At 39.0% G+C, this 17,926-nt stretch overlaps 1 protein-coding gene across 1 annotated transcript in view; it reads left to right on the plus strand.

Moving 5' to 3' along the window:
* The window catches only part of si:dkey-11f4.7 (piezo-type mechanosensitive ion channel component 2), a 107,423-nt gene that overhangs the window by 53,655 nt on the left and 35,842 nt on the right, over nt 1-17,926 (plus strand). The window contains 13 exon segments of the mRNA XM_056268453.1: nt 1,362-1,508; nt 1,769-1,969; nt 3,220-3,424; nt 8,520-8,621; nt 8,712-8,877; nt 10,513-10,756; nt 11,566-11,662; nt 12,545-12,704; nt 13,719-13,808; nt 13,906-14,003; nt 14,182-14,291; nt 15,407-15,515; nt 17,064-17,132. Coding sequence (XP_056124428.1) covers nt 1,362-1,508; nt 1,769-1,969; nt 3,220-3,424; nt 8,520-8,621; nt 8,712-8,877; nt 10,513-10,756; nt 11,566-11,662; nt 12,545-12,704; nt 13,719-13,808; nt 13,906-14,003; nt 14,182-14,291; nt 15,407-15,515; nt 17,064-17,132 — 1,798 coding nt within the window.

A 17,926-nucleotide genomic window follows, 5' to 3' on the forward strand; every position in this document is an offset into this window, starting at 1 on the left:
TTGGAGGTTAGGGGTTAGAGTTAGGTTAGGGTCTAGTACCTACAGTTCGAAGTATCAGGCTTCTTGGAGGTCAGGGTTAGGATTAGGTTAGGGTCTAGTTACTACAGTTCGGAGTATCAGGCTTCTTGAAGGTCAGGGTTAGGGTTAGGTTAGGGTCTGGTTAGGGTCTAGTTACTACAGTTCGGAGTATCAGGCTTCTTGGATGTCCTTGGGTGGGGCCCTGGAAGGGGTTCCACCTGGAGACTCCATAGTTCTGCTGGGCGACTTCAACGAGTGCGTTGCTTCCCCAAGTAGAGGAGTTCAAGTACCTCAGGGTCTTGTTCACGAGTGAGGCTAGGTCAGAGCATGAGATTGACAGGGGGATATGTGCGGGGCAGCAGTAATGCGGTCATGTACCGGACTATCGTGGTGAAGAAAGAGCTAGGGCTGAAAGCAAAGCTTCGATTTGCCAATCGATCTATGTTCCAAACCTCACCTATGGTCAAGAGCTCTGGGTAGTGACAAAAAGAATGAGATTGTGGGTACAAGCGGCCAAAATTAGTTTTCTCTGCAGGGTTTCTCTGACTCTGAGAGACAGTGCGAAGCTCAAACATCCTTGAGAGACTCAGAGAAGAGACTCTGCTCCTCCGCATGGAAAGGAGCCAGTTGAGGTGGTTCGGGATCTGCTCAGGATCTCTCAGTGGAGGTGTTCGAGACCCCAGGGCAGACCCAGAACATAATGGAGGGATTGCTTTGGGATCCTCTAGGATGAGCTGGATGAAGTGGCCAGGGAAAAGGACATATGGGCATTCTTAGACTGCTGCCACCGTGACCCAGTCCAGGATAAGCGGGGGATAATATGAATTAAATATTATTTTTTTATTTAACAATGCAGTATTACAATAGAAATTTGTTTCTGTCTAAGAAATGTATGATAATAAAATAATAACAATATACAAATATAATAATTGTGCGATATGAACTGAGGCACCATCACAAAAAAAGAAAAAAAAGTTTGAATCCTTTAAAAGTTCAGGTACAAGTCAATGCAAAGACTTTTTTATTTAGCTAAAAATTGGTCAATGAAGAGAGGTTAGATCTCAGTGTTGCCCTTAAAGTGCATACGTGATGCATTTAATATGTATAACATTTTCATTTTGGGAGAGAATGCCCAGTATTCATTCCTAAATACTGGTATTTATTTCTGGCTTTTTGCTTGGCATTATTTGGGATAGACAGATCACTTTTCAATCACACATACAGTAACTTTTACAGTAACCAAAAGATAAAAAGTTAAACAAAATATGATCTATATATTTTGTGTCCTTTTAAATGTCAACATTATTATGTTGAAGTTCTTTAATAGTCCAACCTTCCCAAAGGGCCTGTCATCATCTAATGAGAGTTGGACTGCTGGTAACAGAGCAGAGCTGTTGAGGAGTTCAGTTCTGTATGTGGCACCAGTAGATCCGGCGCTGTGGGTCGGCGGACTGAGGAAGTGTGAGGATCGCATCCTGCCCTGCCTCTGGGTATGCATTTTTATATTTTAATATTAATTAATTACATTCTTTTTTGGAATACATTTTTCAAAAACCCCAAATGAAAAAGCATAACCATTGTTAATGATTCATATTGATGATCTAGGGGAATTATATCTTAGCATATCATGTTTCACATTACAGAATTTAAATCTGTTATGAATGGAGCTTCATGTTGACTTTAACTAAATTGTCTATATATGCAGACTGAAGAATAATGTTTTTATTTTTATTTTTGGTGATTCCAATAGAATCACTTGTTAATTCTAGGCCTCCTTGTGTTTGATGTGACTGTCCATCGCCACCAGCTGCATCACCGTCTTCAAAATGGCCTTAAAGCAACATACAGCAGCACCATATTCCAGGGTGTGACGCATCATAATCTGGACCACGGCATTCTGCCCTCCCTCAGATATTTCACCAACTATTTCTTCTACAAGTTTGGTTTGGAGGTAAGTAGAGTTAGTATGCAATACTTTAATAGCATACATTACATGACTAGTTTCGTTTGAGTTCAACATAACCTTTTTTATCTGTTGATGTGTCTCATCTCATGCTAATGATTTAGTTTTTTAGGTTAATTTGCTGTAAACTACATACTCTTCTTTGCCGTTTGTTTTACAAACAGCACTGCAACTGAAACAATTATAAATCAGAGTAACCAACTAAAAATAGTGACACTAACTTTGTTACATATTTACTAGTTTATAGTTCCTTAGACAAAATTAGCTTATCAAAGTTGGATGTAGTGTAAGTTTTTTTTATGTCACTATAAGAAGCCCAGCCCGACAACAAGGGTTCTTGCTTACCTTTCTTGCACTTCTAGAAAATATCTCCTAAATCATTATATTTGATTGAAATTTATTTTGTTTTAATCTGACACCAAATCTCAAATTTAGGCTGAAATTAAATTTAGATTATGATAGTTGACTAAAATAACAAAGTTACTTGAAAAAAAATGAACATTAATTGAATAAAAATATACAAATACTTGAACTTGATGAAAGCGCCTGATTAAACTAAATTGTGGACAGTTTAACTGTTCAGTGTGGCTGCACAGCGAGCAGCTTAGAGAAACATCAGAAATCTGTTGGATGTCTCCTTTATACTTTGGGATTAAGGGGGTTTTTACAAGATACCCTTTACAACTTAAAAATTAAAACTTTTTATGCGTTTTGGCCATTCATTTACACGACAAAAGCATTTTGGGGTCCCGAAAACGCACAATTTTGAAAACGGGTTTTTAAAATTATTTTGCTTCCGTATAAACTACAAAAACTCAAATTTGTGAAAAGGATGACAATGTGCGCATGTGTAGTATGTGTTCAGTCTATAGGCACGTCGTGTTTTTTTACAAAGTGATATTGCCAACTACTGGCCTGGCAGCAGAATACAGCATTTTTAATAGTTTTCGTGGATCCGCTTGAATGGGGATTGTTTTGACAATGTTGTCATTTTTAGTATATCGTTGTCGTGTAAACGTACACTAAACCTTTGAAACCTTTAGCATTTATTTAGAAGAGATTCAGAAAGGTTATGAAGTTGAAGAATGTTTACAGATTCAATATCTATTTTGCATTAAAGTTTGTAGAGCAAAATAATTATTCAGAATTTTCATCGTTTTGCTGAGAACGATGGTTTTCAAACTAGCATTAGCTTCTAAAAAAATGCACTACATTTTCCATATTATTTTATGTATCAGGTGTGTATTGTGGTAGCAGTAAATGTCATTGGCCAACGGATGGATGTCTGTGCGCTTCTGCACTCTTTCGCTCTAATGGCTGTTCTGGCACGTCGTCGTAGGAAAGCCATAGGAGAAGTGTGGCCAAAATACTGCTGCTTCATCGCAAGCTTCATGGTCCTGCAGTACCTGCTGTGCATCGGCCTACCACCAGCGCTCTGCATCGGTCAGTTACTCAACATTTACTACTGCAGAGTTGACTTGTAAGAAAGGGATACATTTATTTACAGGTCTGTTGCAGAGAATTTGAATGTTCAGGGAGTTAATTAACAGATAAACAAAAGTACATTGTGACAGTATAAACTGTTTCACTACAAAAACATTAGGTTCGTTTGTAACTGTGAGAAACGGGCAAAATGACACATGAGAAGAGGACACTTTCCATTTACCAATCTGATGAAGATGTAACCTTTGGCTAATGGGAATTAGGGAGACAGAGATGTTAACTCAATGCAAGAAATTAACCTTTATTTTATTCTAAAAGAAATCAGCCCTATCTCTGATTCCCCCTGATGTACTCCCCTTCTCTCCAGTGCATACCTACACCTCTTTAAGCTCATTTCAATCTGTTCTATACTCTCACTACAGATCACAATGTCCTCTGTGACCATCACAGGCCATAGGGTTTCTGTCTTATCTCATCTGTCAGCCTTTACATCTCCATTGCAAACAAGAAAGGGACGATCATTGATGCAATCCCAACTTTACCATGAACCAGTCTGTCATTCCTATTGCATACCTCACTGTTGTCACATTGCCCTTATACTACACGTGGTATGCCCTACACATGTTGTCACACTGCCCTGCACCACTCTTATGTACTGTACTTTCCTGCCACTCCTGAATTCTTCATTCAGTGCCAAAGTTCTTCTCTTGGCACCCTGTACACTTTCTCTAGATGCACAACATGCAATGCAACTTTTTCTGGCCCTATACTTTTTCATCAACACTCTCAAAGTAAATTTCGCATGTTTTTTCCTGGAATTAACCCCACATTACAGACCATCACCTCTTCTCTCAGTCTAGCTTCCACTACTCTTTCCCATAACTTCATGATCACAGCAGCTCTGTCTTCAGGCATCCTCTCACTTTGCAAGATTTTATTGAACAATGTGGTTAAAATCTGCACTGCCATCTCTCCTAAACATCTCCATGCCTCCACTGGCATTGTCACGATTAGCCACGCACTTCCTGGGTTAACTTGGACCACATTTCCCATCATACACCTCCCTGGACTGATTACACCAAACACCATACACCTGCACTGCACCGATTACACACACACCTGCACTTAATTTACACACACATAAAAGCCACTTCCACACCACTTCTCTGCGAAGTCTTGACTTTCCTGACTGTCATTCCAGCCCGTTCTCATCCTTTGGCATCATACATGTGACGCTTTGGACATTTCGTTGAAATCTTACGCACATGGCATCCTTTAGCATCAATATGAGACGCAGAACCCAAGGCGTCATACAGGTGACGCTAGTCTAAATCCAACGCACATGGCATCGTTTAGCGTGAATATGAGACGCAGATCCCAAGGCGTCATAACCGTACCCTACCCCAGACCTAAACCTACCCATAACAGTGTGTGTTATATTGACGCTAAAGGATGCCATGTGCGTAAGATTTCGACGAAATGTCATATGGCGTCACCTATATGACGCCAAAGGATGAGAATGCGTTGGTCATTCTGAGTGTTTATCACTGTGGATTGTTTGTTGCCTTGACCTTGGACTGTGTACCCCGTTTCTGATTGTTCTCTGCCTACTTCGACTTGGATTGTTACTGGACCTTGCTTCTCACCGCCTGCACCGACCATTGCTTGTTATCTGGTTTGTCTCTGCCTTTTCTCCATTGCCTTGTTTGCTGGTGTTGATCCCTGCCTTTCTGACTACTCTAATAAAAGCTGCATATGGATCCCCTTGTGTCTGCTGAATCATTACAGGTATGCCATCTGGATCAAAGCTTTTCCACTGCCCTCACCTCATCCTTACTAATCCCCTGCACTTTTTGATGTATACATCATCCCACCTTCTTTCTCTGTCATTTTCTACATTCAGCAGCTCGTCAATATACTCCATCCACCTTCTCAACACGATCTCACCACTTGCAGGACATTTCCAACTGCATCCATTATCATCTAACCTGCAGAACATCTTTCCCAGTTAGGTCTGTCTGGCCAATTGGTAAAAATCATTTTCTCCTTCTTTAGTGTCTAACTTCTCATACAGCCTGGCATACGCATTTCCTTAGCCTTCGCAATATATCTCTTCACCTTGAGCTGCGTGTCCTTGTATTCTTCCTTATGTTACCTGTACTTCCTCACCTCCTCTCGGAATTTCACACAACAGTCTTCCTCCTTCAGCTTTTTAGTTGAAAGACTTTTAGCTGCTGCTCGAGAACCCGATGGAGAAGAATCGCCCAGTCCTAATCTCATACAGAGAAGATAAGAATGGAGAATGGGTCATGCTGTCGGAGGTAAAGAACAGTCCACAAACACAAGTAAAAACTTTGAAAACCCCACAGGTCATGGACAAGAAAGACTCTGAGCTCTAAGAGGTTGTCAAGCAGCTGAGAGAGGAGATCTGAGAAATGAGGAAAGTCATGAGTACTTACTGTTCCGCGCAGCCCTGAGAAAGGAAGCAAGGATGATGTGGGTGTCAGGAGCAAAGTAGAGGTGACCAATGCGATCATTGTTTTAAATGTGGGCAAAGTGGACATCTTTCCAGAGGGTGCAGGGGACCACCTGCAGGAAGAACAGAAAGAGGACACTCAGCTAGCAGTATGGCGGTAACAACTCACACAACAACATCAGTGGCAGGAACATCAATGTGAACTCCTGTGTGACAGCATTAAGCAGCTGGAAGCCCGAGAGGCAGCTAAGCAGAAGGAGAGCCACCTACAGCTTATCAGATCCGTAAGTGCTAATCAGCTGTCCACCAAACTTAATTCACAGTTATTGAATCTGATCGGAGAGAAATGTATGTTGAACTGTTTCTTTGATTGTGTGGCAATGCAAGCGCTATGGGATACTGGCTCACAAGTCTGTCTCATAAATGAAAAGTGGAGAACAGAACACCTCCCACACACAATACTACTCAGCCTCGAAGAGATCCTATTCTGGAGGCCTTACCGGTCGAGCAGTGAATCATACGGTTATCCTGTTCGAAAAGTACCAAAAAGTACTCTTACATGTTTCTGCATGGGACATTCAGCTCTGGGCAAATATTTTGGTAGTGAAATTGCTGCTTCAGTTGTATACTATACAAATGTATGGGGAAAAATCACCTCAAACAAAAGGTTCTCCACAAAGTGTAGGATTGGTGCAAGGTGCTGTTGTGGGAGTATTTATCAATGTAGAAAAAGAAAACCACCACAAATAAAAAGTTCCCCACAAACTTTAGGATTAGTGCAAGGTGCTGATGTGGAAACATATATAATTGTCCAACAAGAAAATCACCATGAACAAGAGTAAGAACTTGGGCATGCACACAGCTATGCACAAAGTTATCCTAACCCCCTGTAAATATAAAAGGCACACATTAGTGATGCACTAATGAAATGAAATTGAAATAAAGTGGCAAATAAAAAAAAACTTACCTTCTGTAGTTGCTTCCTCTTCCGCTTGAATGCAGCAAAGCTTGGCTTGGTGACGAGCTCTTGACATCTCCTAGTGTGCACCTGGCATGTATCCGCATGACTCAATTCTGGATCAGATGAAATCAGTTCCTCTTCCGTCCATCTGCCCGTGATGTTTGCAGTTACAGTTGTGGTCTGCACTATTTCTATCAGCAGTTCCAGAGGTCCGTCCTGCTGCTCAGGGTCTGAGGAGTCAGCTATGGAATCAGATCCACACCAGTGCAGGGCTTGCTCAGTATTGTCAGTAGGTGGGTGTGAGTGCCAAAACTTTGGACAATGGCCTGAATGCATTTTACAGCATAATGGAGCACAAGGCAAGAGTGATAATGAAGTGGCTTGGAGATCATTACAATGAAATGTTGCATCTGTAGCCAGGCATCTCCATGGGTCTTAATCCCATAGAGAATCTGTGGTCAATCCTCAAAAGGCGAAGCTGATATCCAGCATGCCAGAGTGAACTGCAGAGGCTATGAAGAAGGGTCAACACTGTAAATATTGACTCTTTACATATATTGAATGATTTTGCCAATTAAAGCCTTTGAAACTTGTGAAAAGGTCATCATTGTTTTCCAGTATACCATAGAAACATGTGAAAAAATTATCTACAAATACAGAAGCAGCAAACTTTGCAAATGTGTCACTGCCAATACTTTTGGCCATGGCTGTTGTCCAGCTGTGTGCACCTTCCTCACATGTTATACACACCCTGTGCTTCTCCTCCTTCTTAAAAGATTAATTCACCACGGCCATTTCCATACTTTTTACTAAATCTAACATCTTCTCTTTTACATTCCTTTCCATGACACCATACCTACCTTTACCAACATGCCCATTGAAGTCTGCTCCAATCACCACTCTCTCTTTCTAATAGGTAATCTCTCCACCTCTTCATCCATCTTAGTACAAATATCTTTTTTTTCTCATTCATCTCACGTTCCAAATGGACTGGTGACATTTATCATCACCCCTTCAATTTCCAGCTCCACAGACTTTCACCTCCAATACACCATTTCTCTTTCCATCCCCACCATGGTAAAACGGTATGAATGCACCTCCAATGCTCCTGGTCTTACTCCCCTTTCACTGATTGTCTTTTGTATACACATACTTCTTTTCTCCATTCCATCAAATCAGCCAGCTCTCGTTCTTTACCAGTCACAGTGCCAACATTTAATGTTCTGACTCTCACCTCTACACTCTTACCCTTCCTTTTTCCCTCTGTCTTTGGAAACACCTCCCCCTCTCCTCCTCCTTTGCCCAACTGTAGCATAGTGGGTGCTGATCAGCTCACTGGTCAATAGTTCTGGTGGCGGTCGTTGGTGATCCGTTCCTCGACTGATATGGTATGGAAGTCTGGTTTATGATGGAAGTCTGGTTTTACACCTGATGCCGTTCCTGACACAACCCTCCTCATTTTATCTCAGCTTGTGCAACTCCAGTGGTTGGGTTAATGGAGCAGAAGTACAATTCAGAAAAAGAGAAAATTGGATTCAATAACAAAAAAAATAAGTCTCTATTAATGAGTCAAACCAAGAGTTTTAGGTAAGAACATTGGACAAAGCGCAATATCCAAAAAGCATGTGTCCTAATGAAACATGTCCACTCTGTGCTAGATTATCCCTGGAGGAAGTCATCTCTGGCTTTGAGCTCTAATCAGATAAAGTGGCTGTATCTACCAGACTACGCCACGAGTCCCAACGCCACCTTCATCCTTTGTAACTTACTCCATCACACCACATTGAATTAACATTTATTCCAAGATAAATGCGTGTATCACTCTCATTTTCTAATTTCTTTTCGATCAGATGACTGCCTGCTGTTGTTGGTGGCGTCTCTGCAGTGGCAGGTCTTTGAGGATGAAAATCAGGCTTGCATGAGACTCCTGGCAGGAGAGAATGTGGAGATCAGCCGAAACCTGGATCCTCAAACCCTAAACCAGTACACTCCTGTCAACAACTTCCTTCATTGCCGGTATGTGTTGGTTTTCCATTAGTGTACATTTCCTGAACAAAACAATGTATATTAAACAATGTATATTATATTAGGTCCTTAGCAAAGTATGCATTAAAGGTTGTATCAGCGATTGTGGGTGACGTCACTTCTGTTTGTGTTTGAAGCGAGATCCCAAACAAACCAAGTTAGCTCGCCCCTCCCTCCCATTTCGTGCATCATGAAAAAAAACGTAACACACACTAAATCCCTACAATCTGATATTCGCTAGAGCTATCCAAGTTTAGTCGAGCTTCACTCATATTTTTTAAAGAAGGATATTTTCACACACAGTTCACATCTGAAAAAGTCAGCACTAGAAGCTACTCACCTGTCCAGAAGAAACAGTGCAACCTCAGCGTCCGATTTAAAATTTATCAAATCTTTAAGCTCTCTCCACCGTTCAAAAGCCTTCCCAATTCTTATTCGTTTCTTTAACGAATAACGACGGTTTTCCCTCGCCCTAATCCTCCTCCTCTTCTTGGGGGATTGCCTCTTCCATGTTCACTGTATCTGGTCCGTTGATGGACGCGCTGGCTTCTACTTCAGCTCTGACTTCGCGTGCAGGCGCCGTGCACGAGCGCAAAAACAAACAAAACTCGGCCCTGTCGGTGATTGGTTGGAACACTGTTTATTTTGGTTTTGAGTGGTGGTTGTACTCATTTGTTTTTGTGTGCAGATCTCAGAGCCTAGGCTGCCTACAGAGACGCGTTTTTTTGACGGCCTGCTTATGGGGCGGGCAGCTTGCGGATTGCTAGGAAAGATTAGATGAATGTGATCATTTATGTTTGGGCCTGAAATCGCTGATACAACCTTTAATAACTCATTATTTCAAGTTTTTGACAGTTTTGGGATTTTTGCTCACAATTTCTGAAAATATTGATTATTTTCTCTAAACTCTACACACAAATGCCCTGATCACATACAAAGCATGAAAAACACCACAAACACTTATGCTGTATTCCACCCGAGTAGACCACGTTCCAGTACACAGTCGGAAAACTAAGATGGCAAACATTTGTTGTGCTAGCTCTTTCAGAATTCAGAACATAGAACATGGTATTTTTTAAAGTAACAGCTATTGACTGCTTCATTTTTAGACGACTTAAATGAATTCCTATATAATTTCCTGAATTCCTAATTTTCGCATTTCATCATCGGTGCACCATGCGCCTGTACGTGACTGATAATAGGGACTCTAAGCAGCAGTTGCTGATACAACAGCAATAGCGTTCTGTTGCGCACACGCAAATTAACTGCTACTTCTTGACGTTCTACTGTAACCGTCTACTACAGGAAAATAGCCTATTTGCCGTAGTCAATAATACATGACAGATTAGATAAGTCCCTATAACGGCCGTTCCGCAAGCTTTTCCGCAAGTTAGATGTTGTTTCAGTTAACTTTGATATGTTTACAAGACAGCAAACTCGGGTTTGATAATGGTAGTGCTAGAGCCTATACAGTATAGGCTACCTGTCTGTGTATTACATAATAAACTAAAAACAAGTTTATATATTTCCACGTCAAATTTTTACTCGCACATTCTCAAAAAAATTGTTAAATGTTATGTATAAAATGTTGTGATATGTTATGCTTTTGTGTGTGTGTGCCTTCAGGTCGTTTCTGGACATGTTGAAGCTGTTTGTGTTCAGTTATTTTTTCTGGATGGTGTTATGTCTCATCTTCATCACTGGAACCACAAGAATTAACATCTTTTGTCTGGGTTATCTGGTGGCCTGTTTCTACTTCATGCTGTTTGGAGGCACATTACTGCTGCAGCCAGTGCAGTGTGTGCTCAGACTGTGGGACGGTCTCATAGCATACACCTGTGTGGTCATCAGCCTCAAGAACATGCTCTCAGTAAGCACATCTCTGAGTGTTTCGGCATGCCCTGTGGTATGATTCTGTGACCAAGAGAGGTCGAACAATTAAATATAACCATGCTATGCCACTCTGGGAATTTCACCCAGAGAATAACATAATTTCTGCCAATTAAAGACAATTTCTATAAGGGCAAAGATAACACAAAGTATTCAGAGATGTAGTTTTTGAGTTCATATGTTTATTAAATGCCATGCACAGATAAAATCAGATCAATACATAGATATGGTTTCATTAAATTACAAACACATAACTTGTATACTTATACTTGTAAACTTGTTACATATACTTGTAAATATAAACTTCTGTGTACAGGTTTTCAGCCCAGCAAGCAATGTCAGAAGCACTTTATTTTACAGTCCTGTTTCCCAGGTTCACACTATATACTTATTACAATAATTACAATAACTGGGTTATAACTAGGTACTAACACTGAACCCACACCTATGCAGTTACCTTATATTACTCAGTACTTTCTTGGGTAAGGACAAGTAACACTGTAAGTACTCATGCTGTAAAATAAAGTGCAACTGTTATATCTTATCTGAATTTAACTGAAGAAAATGACTGGTTTTATATCCAATATTTAACACTGTCAACTTGGATAATTTAGAAATTTCACCTGGTCTTGAACTATTTAATGGAGTATCATCTGCATACAATGGAATCTAATCCCATGTTTTCTAATAATATTACCAAGAGGCAGCATGCATACTGAAAATAGCTCGTTATTCCTCTTAAGTATAAGCACTTGTTGTGTTTGTGTGTGTGTGTGTGTGTGTGATCAGCTTGGCTCTTGTGCTTATCTGGAGAGTCTACAGAAGCACGGCTGTTGGCTCATCCAAGCTTTTAGCATGTTCTGCACCATCAAAGGCTACAGTTTACGTGAGTAACCTCATGGAAAAGGATTCCTTGTAGAGTAATCATATCATTAGTACACCACTGCAAATGTCATATTTCATTTATATTTTCAAATCTGTCAATCGGCTATGTACACTCTGCAAAGTTTTGCGGATGACAACTGCATTTATTAATGCACACCTGAGGTGTAATGGCAACTCTACTTCATGTTGTGGCCACATTATCACCTCAGCTGTGCATAGATTTTCAATATCTCAGTGATTATTCTTCAGTAATTCATTGCATATGTCTAAGAAATACAGGAACCATGATGGATGAGAGAATTATACCAATGTTTTGGCATTTCACGATTGTTAATGAGAAACACAGGTGACTTGTTTGGTGTTAGCTATTTTTCCCAAAACTAACTATTTGAGTCCTATTATTGTCTAAAAATGGTTTGTAAACTACCACTGACTCATTAACCCAGTGCTTTTAATTGTTTTTTCCCCCCACCTTGTTAACTGTAAAAACATAAATAACCAAAGACTACTTACTATTCTTAAGTTCTAACAACTTTCACAAACAAGCAGTAATGAATCTCAATACAGCTTTTCATAACAGTATTTGCTTCTCATGATGGCTATTGGTTGTGTGTGTGTAGTTGTGTATGTACAGTATAGCATAGTAGCCTATAGGCCTACATTACAAAGTGATTTTTGAAGTGTAAATCTACATTAAATGTACTGCAGGAGATTTAACTATTCAACTAATAAACAAACGTCTGACCAGAGAAGAGATTCTGCAGCAGAGATTAGAATTAGATCCGTTCTAAAATCTTAAACTTAGCATAATGGGAAAGCAGTTGATCAGAGGCATTACATCAGTTAAATGTGTGTTATATCATTAACACATGTGTTTGTATAGCTAACCCTGACAGCCAGTGTGAGTTGCCGGAGGGTGAAGCTGGGATCGTCTGGGATGCGATCTGTTTCACTGTGCTGTTGGCTCAGAGGAGAGTCTTCCTCAGCTACTACTTCCTCTATGTCGTGTCTGACCTTCAGACTGCGAAGATCCTTGCTTCAAGGTGAGAAAGGCGCGTACAACATGAGCGTATTGACAACATCTAACAAGTAAACATTATTAACGTGTGTATTAACAACAATAGAAATGTAAAAACATGTATACATGAAAATGATGACAATATTTTTTGGTAACACTTTACTTGAAGTTGTGTGCATAAGACTGACATGACACCTTCATAATCATGACGCATGTCATGAATATGAAGGAGGGTTTATGCATGTTAATGACAACTGTCATTAAGTGTCATTCACTCAATTATGACATTTTTAATGCAAATATGACATTGTTTGAGATGTCTTTGTCATGACAACCTGACATAAACCAATACATCATAAACTGTCATGACAACTTGGCATTACTAAAACAACACAACCTGTCATAAATATGTCAAACATGACATAGCAGATTAATGATCAAACTTAAGAAAGCACTTAGCTTTATGGGTTAACATTACATTAAACTGTCAGGCGGCTGGTGTTGACATTGGCTGTCATGAGGCATTATAACTGTGTCATGAATATTTTTCTTGACCTCAACTACAGTGGTACACATTGAATTTGTCATTAAAATGTTATAAGGGCTTCATGACAGCCAATGTCAACACCAACCACATGACAGTTTAATGTAATGTTAACCCATAAAGCTAAGTGGTTTCTTAAGTTTGATAATTAATCTGCTATGTCATGTTTATGACATATTTACGACAGGTTATGATGTATTGTTTATGTCAAGTTGTCATGACAAAGACATCTCAAACAATGTCATATTTGCATTAAAAATGTCATAATTGAGTGAATGACACTTAATGACAGTTGTCATAAACATGCATAAAACCTCCTTCATATTCATGACATGTCATGATTATGAAGGTGTCATGTCAGTCTTAGGCACACCCCTTCAAGTAAAGTGTTACCTAATTTATTTATAGCAAAAAATGTCAAAAAGCAGTAACAAAGTAGTCTTACATAATAATAACGTAACATCTGGGTTTATTCTAATATTTCTTTATGTTAAGAGGTGCAGAGTTGTTTGAAGCCAAAGTGAAGAAACAGGTGGCAGCAAGATTGGAGATGGAGATCAAATCTGTGGAGACACTGAAGAAACAGTATGAAGACATTATATTATTATTTTTTTGTTAGCGATTAATGAAATACTTTAATATTGTAAATAATTGTAAAGCCAGTTTCATTCTTGTCCCACAGAATGGAGAAAATCAAGTCAAAACAGAAGAATGCTCCTCATGAGGAAGTGACATCATCTGCTGTTCATCCTGAATCCTCACTTTTCCCGAAGCGAAACGGTAGCCCACTTTGAGCAGATCTTTTAATATTATATAGTTGTGATGAAATCCACATGTTGGTATGAACTATAAATCGTCTTCTCACTGGTGCTTACTTCATCTGTCAGACCATATCACAACATCACCAAACTTCTGTGTGTGTGTGTGTGTGTGTGTGTGTATGTGTGCTTATGTTCAGATGGGGACTGTGGCTATGATCTGTTTGAAACTGACAGTGAGGAAGAGGAAGAGGAGGTGAAGGACAGGACACAAGACAACATTTTACCTAAGAAGAAAACTGCTTTTCAGGTACAGAGAGAACAAAAATGTATGCATTCACTGAATACTATTCATAAATGGCGAACACAAATTATAGATATTTATGAATTTCATATATTTTGCAGTGAATGAATTTAAAAACATTGTAGGGATTCTCGTTACCTATATTTTGCACTAGAACTACCAAGGCAGTCATTTTGACTGTTTTAAAATTTTACAGTGAAATAACTTTGTTGAAATAAAAGTGAATGATGCTTGGAGTTTGCGCCGTTCAAATGAGCCCACATCTTTTATTATTACCTATCGTAACATTGTAGATCCATGTATTTTAAGATTTTGTATTGATTATTGAACTTATTTACAAACAGGGCTGTACTGAACGGTATGAAGCTTTGAAGTTTCCTAACTTTTTTGCATGTCTATTCACGTGGTGAGTGCAGTGAAAAAAATATTTTTGACGCAAAACTTTCCTCACATAGAGGCAGCGCCTGTCGGGGAAATCTTTATTTTGTGCTTGTTTTAAGGGCGATGGCGTTATAATATGACGACAGGAATTAAAAGCGTCATTGGAAAACTTAAAGAGAAAGGTTCAAATGTAGATATGACATGACGAAAATGACGTTCAGTAGTCAATACCTACGGCCATATGAACGTCAAAGTATGAACGGCCAGAATGACCGTTATGGCCATTATAGTAGTTATGGAATTCCGAAGTAGTTCTAGTGTTAAAGAAACACGCCGACTTTTTGGGACTTTAGCTTATTCACCGTATCCCCCAGAGTTAGATAAGTCCATACACACCCTTCCCATCTCTGTGTGTGCCGCAACTATCTGACGCACCCACCGCTAGCCTAGCTTAGCACAAAGACGGGAAGTAAATGGCTCCAGCTAGCATACTAATCCCAATAAGTGACAAAATAACACCAACATTTTCCTATTTATATGTTGTGATTTGTATAGTCACAGTGTGTACAAATAACAAGGTCACATGAGACACAGCCATCTTTTAACCGTATACATACTGGGACCTATATTCTCATAAGGCGAAGCACTGCTAGTGATCAGCACAACACTCGAACTCTCTGCTCCTCACAACGGGGCTTCTCAGGCGCTGCGAGCAACAACAGTTTCTTTTTCTCCAACAGTTGGCATATACGGCGTGGACGTCAGGACCCAAGGCGGCCCTTAGAGACCATGAACATCAAGAGGAAGAAGAGCAAAGAAAAGCCAAAAGACAGTTGCAGAGACAAGAGGGTACAGTTTCTGAACTATGCTTGCACCAAATACCCAGCTTGTGCTTGACTTGTGGAATTATTAGTGAATTTCTATAAGGTTTACTCTGTGTCTTCAATTTTCTGTGTAACCAAATGCTTGTTTGATCTCATTCAGGAATGATTTAGGACAGCACTTCCACTAAATATCTCTTGATCTCTCTGATTCTTTTTTAAATAAAAGAAAGTCTATCTTTTCTGATTGTATATTAAAACATAAAGGAAAAATGTATAGTACAGAATCTTCCAGCTGCACCATGTAGAGAATGACTGGGTAAAGGACTTCAGCTTGCGTCATCTAGAGTTTCATGACAGAGCTTTGTATTAAGAAGAGGATCTATGACTTCTGGAAGCATCTTTTTTCAGTAGAAACGAAAGACAGAGTTGTTCCTCAGGGGTATATAGTGCGATGTCTGATCCAACACTGTAACAGACGGTTGCATGGTTATTAGGGCTGCGGATCTTTGGGTAGACAGCGAATCGATTCAATTCACGAGTCATAGGTTTTCAATTCGAGAATGATTTTTGCAAATCTAGAACGATTCGATTTGAGACGATTCACATTAAAATTCGGTGCAATTTGATTAATGATTCGATTTTGCATTTTGTATGCGTTCATAGGATTATTGCAAGTTTTTGAAAGCGGTACCGTTATTGTCTCAGTGTAAACTACAAAAACGGGAATTTTTGAAAATGGTGATGATGTGCATGCGTATTACATGTTCAGTCTATAGGAAAATTGAATTGAAAATGGATTGAAAAACAGGATTGGCTAAGATTGAAAAACAGGATTGTTTAACCCTATATAGAATGATATATAAATGATTTGTACATTTGATAAATGCCATTGTCAGTTGATAAAGTTTAGGTGAATCCCAGCCCATAAAGGACTTCTTTGCCACTATAGCAATATTAAAGATATTTAGTTAATTTCTGGCCTTCTAATTTAAGTCTTAAATAAAAGTAGTCCAGTAGATGGAGGAATCCAGCTTCCCCAATTTCCAGCCCTGTACAGTTGCTGCATTATATACAGGTGAAACTCGAAAAATTAGAATATGGTGCAAAAGTTCATTTATTTCAGTAATTCAACTTAAAAGGTGAAACTAATATATTATATAGACTCATTACATGCAAAGTGAGATATTTCAAGTCTTTATTTGTTATAATTGTGATGATTATGGCTTACAGCTTATGAACCCCAAATTCAAAATTAGAATATTGTGAAAAGGTTTTCATAAGCAGTAAGCCATAATCATCACAATTATAACAAATAAAGGCTTGAAATATCTCACTTTGAATGTAATGAAACTATATAATATATTAGTTAATTACTGAAATAAATGAACTTTTGCACCATATTCTAATTTTTCGAGTTTCACCTGTATATATTTGTTATACTATTCAATAGCATATTTAATATTTAACAAAGAGGTAGGTTGCTAAGAAGGGTTTTATTCAACATTTTCCTGGGAAATGTCCATGAAATCATGTAAATGTATACTAAGAAGTGTTTATGATTATTATATCATAGCCATGGAGAAAGAGGAGTCTGATGAGGAGCAGCAAGAGGAGCTCAGTCAAAATGAAGAGGAAGAAAGAGGTAAAGCTGCTGACAAATGTAATATCCTTCCATATTAATTACAGACTATAAAGGGGAACTTGTCTTTTCTTTTACTAAACAGTAACCACAGCTCCTAAGTTAACACACCTGAGGTACAGCACCTCAACTCCCATTTGCACATGCTCCCCCAGATTACTGTCCAATATGGGTTGACTTCTAAATCACTCTTATTACAAAACTGACTGTGAGACTGTGTAACATATTCACAGCGGCAGGACATAGTGAGTACGGTATTGCAGTAAATGTCATTGCATCTCTTGCCTCATTATCTCACTGCTCAACACTGCATGGTGGCTGAGGAAGAAATAAGATAAAGATACAAACGTCAACCACAGTGTGACGACACAATGTGGAGGATGTAGAAAAGTGTCCTTTTGGCAGCTTGAAGAGATGTGATGTTCTGAGAACATTGAGATTTGAACTACTTGAATTTCTAGAAGTACTCTTGTAGTATAACGTCACTTTTTAACACAAAAGTCTGCATCATTCTTCAACTTCAAATGGGTATATACTCAACCAAGAAATTATATTGAGTTAAAGGTTCTTAATAACTTAACATGAACAATTATTTAATTTGATTAATTCAATCCAATTTTTTTTTTATCAAAAAAATTAAGTCCTACTCCAATTTCTTGCATTGTAGACCTGGAACCAGTTAATCTGATCTATTTCAGGTCAAATCCACAGCTATCATAACACATGCTAAATGAAACTTGCTTATAGAGTACATATATGTAGTGTTTACCTTCATGTATCTACTCTTCAGCACAGTG

Source organism: Rhinichthys klamathensis, unplaced genomic scaffold, assembly GCF_029890125.1.
Source record: "Rhinichthys klamathensis goyatoka isolate OS25496 unplaced genomic scaffold, OSU_Roscu_1.1 h1tg000272l_1, whole genome shotgun sequence".
NCBI lineage: Eukaryota > Metazoa > Chordata > Actinopteri > Cypriniformes > Leuciscidae > Rhinichthys > Rhinichthys klamathensis.